At 35.4% G+C, this 18,131-nt stretch overlaps 1 protein-coding gene across 4 annotated transcripts in view; it reads right to left on the bottom strand.

The window, feature by feature from the left end:
• LOC149779968 (inositol 1,4,5-trisphosphate-gated calcium channel ITPR2-like) overlaps positions 1–18,131 on the bottom strand; it is a 187,233-nt gene that overhangs the window by 37,374 nt on the left and 131,728 nt on the right. For all 4 annotated transcript variants that reach the window (XM_089936684.1, XM_089936686.1, XM_089936687.1 and 1 more), the window contains 6 exons: positions 14,795–14,878; positions 10,821–10,994; positions 10,151–10,256; positions 7,011–7,129; positions 6,157–6,326; positions 2,190–2,342 (listed from right to left, as the gene is read on the bottom strand). In XM_089936684.1, coding sequence (XP_089792810.1) covers positions 2,190–2,342; positions 6,157–6,326; positions 7,011–7,129; positions 10,151–10,256; positions 10,821–10,994; positions 14,795–14,878 — 806 coding nt within the window. The remainder of the gene's footprint in view (positions 1–2,189; positions 2,343–6,156; positions 6,327–7,010; positions 7,130–10,150; positions 10,257–10,820; positions 10,995–14,794; positions 14,879–18,131) is intronic.

Genomic DNA, 18,131 nt, shown 5'->3' with positions numbered 1-18,131 from the left:
TTTATTTTCTGACAGTGCAAATGTATCACCGAAAATTTAGGGATTCAGAATATGGAGAATTTAGATAACAAAGGTTCCATTGCAAGGAGGAAATGTAATAAGTGTATACAGTCAAAAACCATCATCGTCTTCCAACCCAATTTTTGGGGCCCAAAAAAGGAATCTTATCTGTAGTTGAAAGCAGACGTCAACATTAGGAAGGTTTAAACTAGCCAATGCATACACATATTCAATGTAATAAATGTAATGTTATCAAACTAAGCAAATTCATTGCAATAAATGTCATGTTATCAAACTATGCAAATTCATTGCAACAAATACAATGTTATCAAACAATGCAAATTCATTGCTATAAATATAATGTTATCAAACTATACAAATTATTTCAATAAATATCATACTTTTTTATTTCTTGTTTTGCTTGGCAAGTGAACTGAAACCTGCAATTTTCAAATATGTATGGGTGCATGCATATTTGTTAGCATCAGTCATCCCCCCAAAACACAATATAGAATTCCCTAATATTAACAAGCTAACACCTGTATGAAGTCAAGATTCAGCAGACCAGATCAGATTAACAAGGCTACCAAAAGGGAAATGAGGCTACCCATGGGTATTATGAATACCATACCATATAATGAAAGGAATGCCAGGTGGTTACTCTTGTAAATTTCTCAGCCAGTGACAGTTTTGAACTTGCTGACAGAACCAACAGCAATTTAATGTACATCTAGGATCAGCAAAGATCAAAAACAATTGCTGCGTAAGTACAGAAAGAGTATATGCACTTTAAACAAAATCTTATTTATTGGGAATGGAGAGGTCATTATACTTGCAAAGAATATTAGACAGCATGCAAAATGGTCATTTTTTGGATTAACCTAATGGAGTCTATATGGATAAAACTATTGTGAATATTTAAATCCTGAAAGAATATGGTATGTATTTTCATAGTTTATAATACACTGTTTCATTTATTAATGTTTTTTCTCTTTGAAAAATCTTCAGCAACACTGGAGCAATAAGGTCAAGAAAAAAAAAAACGCATGAAGATATCAACTTTCTCTCTCCCCCTCTCTCTCCACATCAGCTTATAGGCTGGCAAATACGGTATATGCAACACTTTAACAAGATCAATGAAGCATGAAAAATAGGTCACTGTGACCATTTCTAGCAGTAGTTTGTACTCATTAAGATACATGTATCCATTAAGATTCTTGTCTGTATAAGCAAACGTTTATGAAATCAAGCTAATGCCAAAATTTAACATTGATACCTTAGTGAACAACAGTGACAACCTCCAAACAAAACTTAACATTGGCATCTATTGGAACAAAGCAACAACCTAACAACAGGACTTAGTACTGACATCAATGTGAACAATACTGACAACCTAATGACAAAATAAAACAGTGATACCTTAGCAAACAACATTGATAACCTCCAAACAAAACTAACATTGGTATTTTTTGGAACGAAGCAACAACCTAACAACAGGACTTAGTACTGACATCAATGTGAACAACAATGACAACCTCCAAACAAAACATAACAGTGATACCTTAGTGAACAACACTGACAACCTCCAAACAAAACTTAACATTGGTATAAATTGGAACAGAGCAACAACCTAACAAAAGGACTTGGTACTGACAACAATGACAACCTCCAAACAAAACATAACAGTGATACCTTAGTGAACAACACTGACAACCTCCAAACAAAACTTAACATTGGTATAAATTGGAACAGAGCAACAACCTAACAAAAGGACTTAGTACTGACATCAATGTGACAACCTCCAAACAAAACTTAACATTTAGCACCTATGGGAACAATAACTTCAGAGAAAATACTGACACATACAACAACAATATCAAAAGAAGACTTAGAACTGTCACTTACATGAACAACAGTGACAACTATACATCAAGATTTGCCACTGACACCTGTGGAAATAGCATCAACAACCTCAAAACAAGACTTAATATTGACAATGAGAGAAACAGTAACAACCCCAAAACAAGACTTAATATTGACAATGAGAGAAACGGTAACAACCCCAAAACAAGACTTAATGTTGCATCTAAGAGACCAAGAATGACAACCTCAAAAGAAAATAAAAGTGATTTCAGTGTCATGACTATGTTATTCAAAGGTGAGACAAAACTACTTGTATCAAAACTTACTCATGCAGCGGCCCCCATCCATCAACTGTAATATTTTCTCCCATCTGCTTGACCCGGTCAAAGTCCTCCAGTGAAGCCTTGGCATCCCATGTCAGCAGCATCAGCAAGTTGATGGCAAAACTAAGAAATGTGGCACCATGGTTCCATATGAGCCTAAAGAGATACAACATATATGACCAAAACAATGATACACATGTGTAATATGTACTGCCAAGAAAATCAGAAGTAGCAGAGACAAAAATGTTCAGTAAAATCAGGAAACTTTAGTTTTAAAACGCAGATGTTTATTCTAGTGCCAGGTTTGAGATATATATCTGTTTCAATAAACTAGGTCACTGCATCAATGCATTAATAAAGTCTAAACTTTTTCTATTCGAAGATCCTTTCCATAAACAAATTCTTAAAATGAAATGTCCACATTTTATTATCAGTAACTGTAAAGCTAAACAGCGTCTCAATAAAAGAGAGACAGAAATACAAAATTCACCAAAATTCTTATCCTGATGAATTTTTTAACCAACATTATACTGAAAAAGTTTTCTTACATTACCCAATTGTTTTCCAGTCAAACATCCATATTTCTGGTGTTAAAGATTGCAACAATTACAAGAGAACACATTGTTATGCATACTTATACTGTGTGTATTATCATTTATAATTATAGTATGTAAGAGTTATTTAGTTAAAAATATTTAAAGTACTAAATTTTTATTCAACTGTGAGTTCACACTGTAAGATGAGTCATGTATCAAGTGTGTAGATTCATTCACTAAGTTCCAAGGATGAGTTCCACAGTTGTTGAAGCAAACATCATGTGATCATGGGACAGGTGTTCTTGAAATGGCCAAGCTCACCTAACTTCTGATTGGTAAACATATGATCTTGTCTACCAGCTGAAATCATTCTAAAAGGAATATGCATCTTTTGTTTGTTTCTGAAAATATGACCCAACTTGGTATATAAGAGAATTATTATGTAGAATTATGCATTCTTAGTAGTACTATCAGTCTTGGAAGTTATTCAGTTATATTGATAGGATGGATTCATTAATTAATTTAATCATTCTTTGGAATTACAGTGCTTGAAATATTCAGATTAATAGGAATAATAGCTGTCACCGAAATACTGTGAATTCACTTAAAGATATTTGGATATTTAATAGATGTTATGGAATTAATGTGAATACATTCAAAGACATTTTGTGATTATATCATAGTGATTTTTCTGTACTGTTCATACATCAGTACACTACAGGATGTCCTTCAGAATACCTTTAGAACTCATCTATATTACTCAATCCTTTTGAAATTGATAGGACATTTAGGAATCTGTAGGTATTCATTCACCATACTAAAAGTTATTTTTACTTTTCAACTTTGTATTTTAGCGAAATAAATTATATTTCCATTATACAAAACTTGTTTTTTGTTCTGACTTGTTACTTATTTTGAGACCACAGCATCATAAAAATGTAAGATATGGAAGATTTAACATAGTTTTGAGTTAGACCTAAATACACAAGATGGAATAGATACATTTGTTTACTTTAGGGCTATAACTAAGAATGCACTGATGCTCTTTTCAGCATAAAGACATCTCAGAAATTAACAGTCTGTACCAATTTTAAATTTCCTTTGATTGAATTTTATGCAATGGCATACAATATTTTTTATTTGGTCATTCACGCAGATTGTGTGATTAAGTTTAAAGTTTAATGATATCATAAATCCCATTAAACATTAATTCTGAAAATAAAATTGGACAACCATATCCTGGGCAAGTTGTTTATTTGTACCAAGCAATTATGCAAAGGAAAATACCACAACCATAATTCAATGGCATAGTTTATAATGTAATAAATCCATGACCATACCTACAGAATATAACGGGATTGCTGTTATATATTATTTTGACAATGATAGTACCATGTTAATAGCCCATGATGTTCAAGTATGATGCTAATACCATGTTAATAGCCCATGATGTACAAGTATGATGCTAATACCATGTTAATAGCCCATGATGTACAAGTATGATGTTAGTACCATGCTAATAGCCCATGATGTACAAGTATGATGCTAATACCATGTTAATAGCCCATGATGTACAAGTATGATGTTAGTACCATGTTAATAGCCCATGATGTACAAGTATGATGCTAACACCATGTTAATAGCCCATGATGTACAAGTATGATGCTAATACCATGCTAATAGCCCATGATGTACAAGTATGATGCTAATACCATGTTAATAGCCCATGATGTACAAGTATGATGTTAGTACCATGCTAATAGCCCATGATGTACAAGTATGATGCTAATACCATGTTAATAGCCCATGATGTACAAGTATGATGCTAATACCATACTGATACCATGATGTACAAATATGATGCTAATACCATGTTGATACCATGATGTACAAGTATGATGCTAATACCATGTTAATAGCCCATGATGTACAAGTATGATCTTAGTACCATGTGATACCATGATGTACAAGTATGATGCTAATATCATGTTGATACCATGATGTACAAGTATGATGCTAGTACCATGTGATACCATGATATACAAGTATAATGCTAGTATCATGTTGATACCATGATGAACATGTATGATGCTAGTACCATGTAATCCCATGATATACATATATGATGCCAATGTTGATACCATGATGTACAAGTATGATGCTAATACCATCTTGATACCATGATGTACATGTAGCTATACAGCATTTTGAAAATGCTAAAATCTATCCATATGATTGACACAATCATGTATGTACATGATTATTTAAATTATTTTCATAATGTACTGGTTATTATTTTGAAAGCCAAACTTAATTTCATAGCAAAGTTACAACTCCCTCTAGGAAAGTTACAATTTAGGCAATGTATATGTATGATGCTAATACCATGTTGAAACCATGATGTACATGTATGATGCTAGTACCATGTTGATACCATGATGTATATATGCATGATGCTAATACCATAATGATACCATGATGTATATGTATAATGCTAGTACCATGTGATAACATGACATACAAGTATGATGCTAGTACCATGTTGATACCATGCTGTATATGTATCATGCTAATACCATATTGATACCATGAGATATGTATGATGCAAGTACCATGTTGAATACCATGATGTACATGCATGATGCTAATACCATGATGATATCATGACGTACATGTATGATGTTAATACCATGATGTACATGCATGATGCTAATACCAGGCTGATACCATGATATACATCTATGATGCTAATACCATCTTGAAACCATGATATACATGTATGATACTAATACCATGCTGATACCATGATGTACATGTAGCTATACAGCATTTTGAAAATACCAAAATCATGTATGTACATGATTATTTAAATTATTTTCATAATGCACTGGTTATTATTTTGAAAGCAAAACTGTTAATTTGATAGCAGACAAAGTTACAATTCCCTCTAGGAAAGTTACAATTTAGGCAACAACAGTAACAATTCTGGTTTTATATTTGTAAAAATTCTTTAAATATTTTCATCAAGATTTATCCACAATGATATTTGCCATCTTCCTCATGTTTTCTGCTGGGTTCCTGTATTTAACACAAGGATTTTTTTTACAAGCTAGCTTTCTAAAATGCTGTATTTTTCAATAAAACCAATACACTCTGTATTGACACTGCTGGCAGATAGATATGATCTATATCATTCATTCCCTGTCTATTTTATTAATATTAAATGACTGCTATCAACACATTATAGGTTTAGTTGTACATATAGGTCATGCTGACAAACTGAACATAACATAATCACCATATTTATGGCTAATAGCCAATGTCATACAACAACAATGGTTTTAATAAGGATGCTTCAACAGATTTCACATTTATATCAGTGCTTCTGATATGAGACTTGTGGAAGACACTAGCAAATAGATGATGTGACATACCATCCCTTAGTGAACATGATGGCAATAGGGTTGAAGAGAATCCTCCGTTGGTACGAAATGTCCTTCATGATGTCTCCTGTCCAGCCCATCAGGTCTCTAATCTTGTTGCTAGGAGATGAGCGGTCCACACTCCACTTCAACTTCTCTTTAACCTCTTCTCTCAGCAGGTTCTACAGGTGACAGTAGAAAAAAGTAGAGTTGCATCAAGTGATGTGATGTGATTTTTATTTTAATGTAGCTTTAACAATTTTTCAGTCATATCGCTATGATGTCTGCAATGTGGCAGTTTATAGTGATGTCTAGCACTGGGGCATCATGCCGCATACATGTAGCATGATGTCCCACCCAGTCACATTATCCTGACACCAGGACAACCAGTCCTAACACTAACCTCTTAATGCTGAACGCCAAGCAAAGCAACTGTTAGTACCATTTTTTAAGTCTCTGGTATGACTCGGCCGGGGATTGACCCCATGACCTTCCACATCCTAGGTGGTCGCTCTAATCACTAGGCCACCGGAGCGGTCAAGAGTTGCATCAAAACTTTCAAAACATTCAGTATTATTTTTGCCTGTAAAGATCAGCATTACTAAAACAGATTGCACTTGTACAAAATCATTTCTCAGTTTCATTCTCAGCGTATGAATTCTTTCTTGCTTTCACACTACATTCAAATTGTACCATTCTGACAATTTAAATGATGCTGATTGAGAACTAATATGATTTCGAAAGAATATGTTGACAGTTGGTTTACTTCTGCTGATACCAATTATACCGATTGTTCTAATAGTCGGCCCGATTATGAGTATGGCTGATTAATCGGTACAGCTTTAGTTTACATCCAAATGACATACCTTGTTTTTCACTCGAAAATTAATTTTCTGCAAATGATCATCCTTTACAATCTCTACGGACATGGAATTTTTTTTGTAGAAGTCATATGCTTTCATCTGCTCTGGAGTTAGTGGGTGCCCTGAAGAGAAAAAGAAAACTTTCACCAGTATTGATAAATGTACATAGCATGTTTGATATAAAATCCATTTCCTCAATACAAATCCTTGCATATAAATAAGAATGTGAAATATTTTAAACATCCAGTTTATATGAAGGTTGATCTACATAATTGTGGATACTGTACATCATATATAAAGAAATGAGGTATAATTTTTGTTGCAGGTTTTAATAGCCCTTTAACAAATTATTGGGTGTATCTTAAGTCCATTTCCCAAGGACACACTCAGGCAGCTGGCCCAAGCTTGCCTGGGCAGATATTAAACCTGTGGAATTTTGTGAAAATATTTGGATTTAAATGCATAATACATCTGTATAAATCCTAGTGTGCTTCTTTTCAGTATCTGTTTATTTGTTAGTACTATCAAATGAGGAAAATACCTGCAACTGCAGAAATGCATTATCAGATAACATGTTTTAATTGTGACTTCATTATATTTGAAAATAACTTACATGTTAATGGATTTTATAGATTCCATTCCAAGAAGAGTACATTTGGGATATTACTGAATTCAACACATGTGAAAACATTATGTCAGAAGGAAATTAACACACTCTATCATCATATAATTTTGTGAAACTGTCACGGGTAAACGACCAATTGAAACTATGATTATACTTGAAATGGTTTCAGCTAAGCATTTCAGAGAATCCTGACAAAGAAACTAATGAAGAATGATCAAAGACATCAACAAAAATGGCATATTGTTGTATTTCGTGATACATGGCATTAAAGATTTTCTTACATTAAGAAATTAATATAGTACATAAAAATGATGCAATGATTGTACAACATTTTACTGATATGTTCAAAAGGCTGTAGCTTTGTTTGTGTTATTTCTAGTGTCCATGAACATTGTGATCAACTCTCATATATTCCCACTGACAACTCCCTAGGTCAGAAAATTAATCGCTCCAATTATAGTTCAAAATAGGGCCAGTCAACCTAGCTGTAAAATGGCACTAGCCTTATTCAATGAGATCTCCACCAAACATGTCATGTAAAAAATTATCTTTTTCTTGTAATGCCATTGTAACAGAATTGTAATGGAGTGGGTTTGGGACTAAATGAATAACAAAAACAAACAATGGAAATTTATAAAATGAATTAATAAAAATGTATATATATATGATAAATACAATGATTTTCTCACGCTCTCAACATACGATTGATCCAATCACTCTACACAAACAGTCACAAGTGAAAAATGAAAATATGATTCATGTAATCTTAGGTATGGAAAGTGAGATTCAAATAATCTCAAGGAATTTCAATATGTTTCAAATAATATTGTGCACTGTAACTGAGATTCACGTATTGTGCACTGTAACTGAGATTCACATAATCTCCTGTATTATGCAATGAAAGTGAGATTTAACATAATCTCCTATAATACAAATAAAATTCAAAATAGTCTCATGCATTTGAAAATGTACTCAGTTGAAACATCAGTTGGAACAAACACATGCCTCATGACACTTGTACTGTCGTATGATTCATAAACTGATGAACCACACAATTTCACCAAGTCCTTGGGTTGGCCCACACTTTTATCGGCCGCTCACACCCTTCACGGATCCACCACATGTACAGATATATGTATACTCATACATACAGACAGTATACAGCACCCCTGTATTGGCTACGTCTACATGTGTGGCTCCACCACATGTACAGACACGCATATACACATACGTATAGATGGCACACAACACTAAACAGCTACAGTCAGCCCTAAACAGCTACCGTCATCCCTACACTTCTTCAATCAGCTCTAAACAGCCCTGAACAACTTCAGACAGCTCTACACAGCTCTGAACAGCTTCAGTCAGCTCTAAACAGCCCTGAACAGCCTCATACATCCCTAAGCACTGGAGCGGTCAATAATAATAATAATGTAGGATTTAACGCCATTTCTCAGCATGTGATAGGCTATACATGGCAGCCAGTATTAATGTAGGAGGAAGAACCCAGGAAAACCCGGAAACAACCACTGACCCATGAGAAGCTACTGGCAAGCTTTCTCACATACTGACATTAGCCGAATCCGAGACTCGAACCCACGCAGACAGAGGTGAGATGGCAGTGATCCGTAACGGAGAGCGCTTTAGACCACTCGGCCACTCGGGGCCCCTTAATAATAATAATAGTAGTAATATTGTTATCAATATTTCTTATCGAATACAAGTTGGCATGATATATTCATTGCATAAAATGAACAAAAGTGCACACATCTTTTCTTGATTGATCGCTCCAGTGACCTAAGTGATTAGAGTGTCTGCCTCAGATGCGAGAGGTAGTGGGTTCAAACCTCGACCTAGTCATACAAAAAACATATAAAGATGGTATTAGCAGCTAGGTGCTCAGCATTAATAGGATAGTGTTAGGACTGATCAGCCTGGTGTCAGAATAATGTGACTTTGTGAGACATCATGCTACATGTCTGCAGCATGATGCTCCAGTGCTAGACATCAATATAAAACTGCCACACTGCAGACATCATATGTGATATGACTGAAAAATTGTCAAAGCTACATTAAAAATCCAAATCACAAACACAGACAGACACACACACACACACACACACTATTCTCTTCTGGGACAAGTGTAAGATCATTACACATATATAATTTTACAGTACAAGACAAAAATATACGATAAATTTACTGTCATCTAAAATCAGGGATGTACCTCATGTTTATCTGATACTTTCTTGATTTTGCATAATGCAGATTAACTAAAGTGCATGACTTTGTACTATCCTGTAAAACTTACATTCCATCAGTATTGGATCACAGATTAACTAATTGAGTGCATGACTTTGTACTATCCAGTAAAACTTACATTCCATCAGTACTGGATCACAGATTAACTAACTGAGTGCATGACTTTGTACTATCCTGTACAACTTACATTCCATCAGTACTGGATCACAGATTAACTAACTGAGTGCATGACTTTGTACTATCCTGTAAAACTTACATTCCATCAGTACTGGATCAATGTCAACCATGCGAGCCAGGATCATATAAAAACTGAACCCCACCATCATCAAGGACTCCTTCAGGGCATTCTTCTTCTGACCAGCCTAGTGAATAAGTAAATAAAAACTGCAACTGGTTAAAAAAAAGTAAACCTGGAAAACCAGTTGTTAAAGATATAAATAGTAACATGTATTATATTATACAGCAAAACTTTGAGAACTTGAACATAATCACTTGAGTAGCCAGCATAACTTAAATGAATTCCTTAGCATTCTCTTATCTGTGACTTCGAAAAACTCAAAACTACTAATACATCTCATAAAAATGTGGTCCCATAGTGCTTTAAGTTTTTTTAAGTTCTATGCTAATTAATATCCCATTAAAGAAAAAGATACTTAGAGATTGTACTCGGCAAAACTGTTATCAATGTATATCAACACACATAAACATGTAGTCATTCAAGATTGAAAGCAAAGATATTAAATTACTGGGTTTTTTGTGCAAAATTGTGAAGATCAAAATGTATAAAATCTTTAAGATGACAAACCCTTCCGAAAAACATGATATAACCATAATATTTTCTCTTAAAAAGATAAAAATTGCCAAATACAATATACAGTACTGTGGAAAAAAATAATCAACAAAAAAGATTGAATTACAGCACTCACCACAACTCCCTGAATGAGACTCCCACCAAGTGCAGCTATGGATTTGGCTGACTGCAGGTAACTGCCCTGAGTTTTGACCAGATCCTCTAGTTTGGGTTTTTCAGCTTGGTGCATTTCATAACACTGAGTCATACTCCGGTACACAGCCTCCTTGTCAAGGGTATCTTTGACTTCCTACAGGTGTATGTACAGATAAAATCATTAGCTGATGTACCATTATTTCTCCCATGATTAGCCCAGTCTTAATGTTAAGCCCATCCCTTTACTTTTACAAAGCTCAGGAGCTTCATTCAATGATCAGCCCATCCCCTACTTTTACAGAGTTCAGTTACTTCATTCAATGTCAAGTCCATGCCCTTCTTTTAAAAAGTTCAGGAACTTCATCCAGTGATAAGCCCATTCCCTACTTTTACAAAGTTCAGAACTTCATCCAGTGATAAGCCCATACCCTGTTTTTACATCCAGTAATAAGCTCACTCCCACTTCTCATCACACTTAACAAGGCTGGCTACCTGGGCTTATCATTGGAAACTGACTGTATATTAAAATCCACTTTTATCTGCAGCCTATCTTAATTAGAGCAACTTTAGAGATTTTTGTAGAAACAAAGAATTAAACTTTTTATGCAATCATAGTAAGTGCATGTTTTTCACAAAAACACATTATGTTGTAACCTGGTATATTTCAGTAAACCAATTTTAAACAAAAAGTAAAACAATGCATTTTCATGTCTGAAATTAAAACTTCATGTTGATACGTTCTGACCTGTAAAATTTTTGAAACTCTGTAGATGAGGCATACATGCAAATCATCAGAATTGGGATTTTAAAATGAAATTGAGATATTAGTATACAGTGGGCATACATGTACAGTGTTTTTACATTACATGCATGCATACAGTGGATATAAATAATAATAATAATAATAACAATAATAATAGTAATAATAGACTTTATTTAAATAAGGTAACTCAGTTAGTTACAGAGCTAATCTACCTTGAGGCCTTCTATCTGTTATGTACAATATATACAGTAATATACATGATGTAAAAAAAATCTGGTTTCACACTAAATAATTAAAAATCAAAATATCAAGCCTGGAACATATGTACTGGCATCTGTTAGCACATAAACATATATCAAATATAAAATATCATCCAGCATTGAAAATTCAACTGTGAAAAAGATGCAAAATTACAGAAAAGCAGTTGGTATTTATTTAATAAGACCTATTAAATTATCTAAAAAGATTTCATCCATTTGAGACATTGATTATGAAAAGAAGAAAAGCGAGGAGCCTAACCTTTGTCACTGGGAATGTTGTTCCATACCAGTGGACCAGTATATTGAAAACATTTTTTAAAAACAATTCCTTCTTTGGCCTTGGTATAATGTAATTTTTTCTTCATATGGACCTTAAATTTGGAGTACCATCGCCATCTCTTTGGTGAAAGATATTGCTTAGATAGACATGAATGGCGTTTCTGGATACTTTATACATAAATTTGGCCTTTCTAAGAAACATTCTTTCATGTATTTTTCAAATCTTTATATTATTCATTGCATCCTGGAAATTGTCTATACATTGATCTACAATTTAGGAGTCTTAAAAGTATTGTTATGTTTGAATTAGAGGTATTACCCCAAATTACATTACAGTGTCAAGATATGGCTGAACATAATTTTTAAAAAATATGACCCTATACCGAGGAGGAATGTATGTTCTGAATTTCCTTAGTAGCCACTCTCCATTACGGATCACTGCCATCTCACCTTTGTCTGCGTGGATTCGAGTCTCAGATTCGGCCAATGTGGGTATGTGAGGAAGCTTGCCAGTAGCGTCTCGTGGGTCGATGGTTCTTTCCGTGGTTTTCCCGCATTCTTCCTCCACCATTAATACTGGCCGCCATGTATAGCCTATCGTGTGCTGAAAAAACCTACAGCAACAACAACAACAAAAATCCTTAGTAGCCAAAGATAAGTGTTAACCTTTTCTGAAACATGTTAAATGTAAATAGACCAATAGATTGGTATGAATGAATATACATACAGTTTTTTCATGAGAGGTTATATTAAGGCTCACATTGTCAAATAGAACCTGGAGTATGTCGCTATCTAGCTTGCTCGTTTTTGTTGCATTGTAACTAGTAGGGCTTTCATTTTTTTTATGTATTTGTGATCACATAGTTTTTCTTGCACCATACTTTAAGTCTGTTTAGAGCATCTTGTAAGTTATTTTCAAATACCATTTAGGTTTTACCATCTCAGACAGTGTAGCATCATCTGCACAGAGGTTAGTGGATGAAACTGAAGGTCCTGTCTTATGAGGTAAGTCATTGATAAATATAATGAACAACAGAGGTCCGAGGATAGAGCCCTGAGGTACTCCACAATTATTTTTACAATGTGAAAGTTGACCATTTAAAGATACTTTTTTGCACTTTATCAGTTAAGTAAGAAGTATTTGAAATTGGAACATTCTAGGCCCAGTCTTGTTTACAATTAGATTGGAATTTTCCATTGGAATGATACATGTCTAGATCAAGTGAAAATGTGTATAAATATGGATCTGATAGACAAATAGTTCATTCCTGCTTGATGCCAGTCTGTGGGAATCCAGGATTAGTGCCTGCAGTTGTGTTGTTGAAATTGAATATAATTCAACAACAACAATTTGTGATAGGACGATTATTTGGGATTTAATTTACAATAGTGTGTGTCTTATATTGTCATTTTGTACTGAAGAGAAATAAAAGGATTGTTGTTTTTACTTAAATTGCTGGTTTTCACTTTCTTTCTGTTATATAATTTTAGACCTAGAGTCTTAACAAAATATACAGTGGATGTTTAGTGTTGGTACAGTACATGCATGTATACAGTGGGTAAAAATGTATAGTATTGGTACAGTACATGTATGTATACAGTGGGTAAAAATGTATAGTGTTGGTACAGTACATGTATATATACAGTGGGTAAAAATGTATAGTATTGGTACAGTACATGTATGTATACAGTGGGTAAAAATGTATAGTGTTGGTACAGTACATGTATGTATACAGTGGGTAAAAATGTATAGTATTGGTACAGTACATGTATGTATACAGTGGGTAAAAATGTATAGTGTTGGTACAGTACATATATGAGGATACACTATAGCTTTGAACAGTACATGCATGTGTAAAGTGGATATACATACATGTTTAGTCCTAACCAGACAAAAGTATGCATGCAAACAAACATTATTGGTTTGGTAACTTGGGAAGGATTGTTGTATATCATTATAATGGCGTCTAAGGACACAGATCCAATGGGACCTAGCAGTTTACTTTTATCCATGTTGGATACAGTACTGTGATGTTATTTTTAGCCTTAAAATTAATTTAGAAAATCTTGACAAAGAGTAAGGTTAGCTTCCAAAGCAATCATCATATCACAGAAGTACTCTGTAATCACTAGACAAACCATTCTTGATACTGGTAGTAACACTTTCAAGTCTGACCACTCCGGTGGCTAAGTGGTTAGAGCATAAGCCTTGGGTATGGGAGGTCATGGGTTAAAACTCTGGCTGAGTCATACCAAAGATTATAAAAATGGTAATAACAGCTGCCGAGCTAAGCACTAAGCATAAAGAGGTTAGTGTTAGGACTAAGGAACTTCATTCCATGATAAGTAAATTAAGAAGTTAGTGTAAGGACTGGTGGGTCTAGAAGCAGAATAATGTGACTGGGTGGGATATCATGTCACATGTCTGCAGCATGATGTACTAGTGCTAGACATCACTATAAACTGCCACAAGGCAGACACTGTAGCAATATGACTTTAAAATTGTTAAAGCTAAGTCACACACACACACACACTTTCAAGTCTGTGCTAGACACATATCCATAGATCTGATACAAGGCTCCATATATGACCTCAGTGAATAGTTGGCAGCATCAGTGGTTAAGATAAATGGGGATATAAGATTATATATACCTTTGCCACCTGTGATGGTCCAGGTCCATTCTCCTCAATGAGGGACAAGATGAGGGATGATATAATCATACGGAGGTCTATCACCTAATGTGAAAATAGAAATTGAGTTATTTGTGTGTGTGTGTTTGTGGATGGGGGTAAAATTAATTTTAATTATACAATAACTTACCTGCTACTATTGCATTGCCAGCCTTTTCTGGGATGCTAAACCCCCAGTGCAAGCTAAAATAGACTCTACTCCAATTAGTAACTAGTAATTGCGAGGCCAGAAAGAAAAGAACATGATCCCAGTGGGGTCATATCCAACATATGAAATATCTTCCTCTTTTGACTGAGACCAAGGCTAATGATATCAAAGCATGATAGAAGGAGGAAATTGCTGACTTGGACCAAGGCCACATGACATCAGAGCATGGTAGAAGGAGAGAATTGCTGACTTGGACCAAGGCTAATGACATCAAAGCATGATAGAAGGAGGAAACTGCTGACTTGGACCAAGGCTACATGACATCAGAGCATGGTAGAAGGAGGGAATTGCTGACTTGGACCAAGGCTAATGACATCAAAGCATGGTAGAAGGAGGGAATTGCTGACTTGGACCAAGGCTAATAACATCAAAGCATGATAGAAGGAGGGAACTGCTGACTTGGACCAAGGCTAATAACATCAAAGCATGGTAGAAGGAGGAAATTGCTGACTTGGACCAAGGCTACATGACATCACAGCATGGTAGGAGGGAATTGCTGACTTGGACCAAGGCTATGTGAAATCAGAGCATGGTAGAATGAGGAAATTGCTGCAATAGTAGCAGCTAAGTATTACATCAATATAATTAGTTTTACACACCCCCTGCTACATATTAATAGAAGTAATATATTACCTGCTACCATAGCATTGCTGAATTTACCAGTTAGGAGGGAGGCTGATGACCTCAAAAACAACAAATGGTGTAAGAAACCAATGCTCTTATCCTTACTGTAGGAGTGTTTCCTGCTGTAAGCTGGTGGATGATTTGGCCACATGTTACAATTAAATGCCTTCACTCTGGTGTGCCAAAGATCAAGTTACAAGGATGAAAAGGCAGAGTGAGATTGCCAAAAGGTGCTCCACATTACATCATTCAAAGAGTGGTTTAAATATGTCCAAGATGCAGCAATAGCCAGAAGTTTATGGGAATAATTCTCATGAAAGAAAGGTCAGTCCTGGTACATTACTGATAAGGTCCCTTCATAGGCCTGGGAACTGTGAATAGCAAAATATCAGAGGAACCCTTGAGATGGAAGGAGAGACAATTTTGACATACTTTTTCTTTTAGATGAAGTTGCATAAAACCTTGACACCCTAACTCAACTGATCATCCTCAGTGCAGATACAACTGAGACTGGGAATCTCAATAGGTACTGGTGGAGCTAATGAATGGAGTTGATTCTGAGCCATAAATCTGGGTTGGCAAAGAAGAGAAATCAAATTACAATTACCACTTAATCTTAAACAACCCTTTTTCCCACTGAAAATACATGAATTTCACTCTTCCAAATCACTGATGCTAAGGAGATCAGGAAAACTGTATTAAAGAGTGGGATTCTTGAAGAAAGCTCACTGAAGGTAAATAACAGCGTTTAAATAACACCCAAAGAACACACAAAATGTCCCATCTAGGCATTATTGAGTGAGATACCAGTCCCTGATGCTCCAATTACCTAATGGCAACACCTGTTGGGAACTTAAGAGTATTAGAAAGGGCTGCCTTAGAATCCTTAATAGTAAATATAGAACATTCTCTTTCCCTAAAATGGAGAAGAAAATCTGCAACTACAGTCAAAGAGGGATATATAGGATCAACATGTTTCCTATTGCATACAGAAGATCCTCGACTTTACATTGTAAACTTTATAAGTAAACTGCCTCCTAGCCTTGGAAATGCAGTCAGCAAACATGCTAATAAAATGTGCTTAATAAATCAATCTTTTGAGATTTGCCAAGCATGAAGGTAGAGTCTGTGGATTACTGTGTAGCAAACTCGTCTACCAATAGGTTGAGGAGATCACTGTACCATGACCAAGGGAGCCACACAGGGCTATCAGGGTGAGCCAAAATGTTGAGATCCTGACTTAGTTGAAAAGTGGAAAAGTATAAGTATATAGATGATCCTACTTTGGACTGAAAGGATCCACCACTCAAACCCTCTAGCACTGGAGAGACATAAAGATGGGGCTTGCAGCTCATTCTATTAACAAATAAGTCCACTACAGATAACCCCCATAGTTAATAAAGTGCCTCTGCTATTAGAGGAGATATCAGACTTCCATCCAAAGAGATGAAGTATATGTACCTCATTAATCAGAGAGGTACACTACAACCGGCGTATTGACCAAAGTCATCACAACACAAAAACACTTAATCTGGTTGGCACACCAATGTAGGGTTAAGAACACTGCCTACATTTCAAGGTTGTTGATATGAAGGATTGAATGTTCCCGACACAACAGTTCCACAGGAACTACCTCTTCTGCATCCAGGTGATTACGCCATCCTGAATCTGCATCTGAGTTCAGAAAGAAGTGGTATTGTTATGGTGTGAATCAGGGCTGCAGTCAGAAACTGGTTCTAATTTAGCTGCCAACTCATGTGGTGATGAAGACTGGATCCCATGGGGAATCCATGGTGATAGCAGGTTGTTGATGTGATCTCCAGTTTGTCAGAATCAGGGACTTAAGGGGACAGAAATAAAATTTCCCAGGGTAACTAATTCAACAGATGCATTCAGAGTTCTCTGGAGAGAGATAGAGGCAAGCTGACAATGAAGTCTTGGCCATAAAACTCACTATGAGGGCCAGAATCTGAGCAATTCAGGGGCTTCCTTGCTTTGTGAGCAAATTCATTCCCACATAGATGAAGTCTTAAGAAGGTTTAAGGTCTGACTTCTCCAGGTTAGAGATTAGACACAGATGAGTCCCTGTCAACCAAGAGATGAATAGGTCCTTCAGACAAGTATCTCAGAGTACACTGTGTATCAACCAGTCACTGAAATACTGCAGGATGGAGAACCCCCATCACCCCAGTAGAGGCACTTGGGGTGGAGGTAAGCCTGAAATTGAAATAGCTCAAGGCAAAGACAAAACCATAGGTATTTTATTTTTGGCGGGAAGATGAGGATATAAAGATCTATTGACACTGCCCAGCAAATTGGGACTTGTTGCAATCCTTAACAAGGCAGGTTCCATTTTTAAATGTTCTTTCTGAAGAAATTTGTTTGAGGTGAAAACATCAATTACAAAATAAACGCTCCACATTTTCTTACACCAAAAAGATCATGGAATAAAACCATACTTATGAC

Source organism: Sinohyriopsis cumingii, chromosome 16 (assembly GCF_028554795.1).
Source record: "Sinohyriopsis cumingii isolate HCF-2022 chromosome 16, ASM2855479v2, whole genome shotgun sequence".
Taxonomy (NCBI): domain Eukaryota; kingdom Metazoa; phylum Mollusca; class Bivalvia; order Unionida; family Unionidae; genus Sinohyriopsis; species Sinohyriopsis cumingii.
This window is presented reverse-complemented; position numbering and strand designations above follow the sequence as displayed.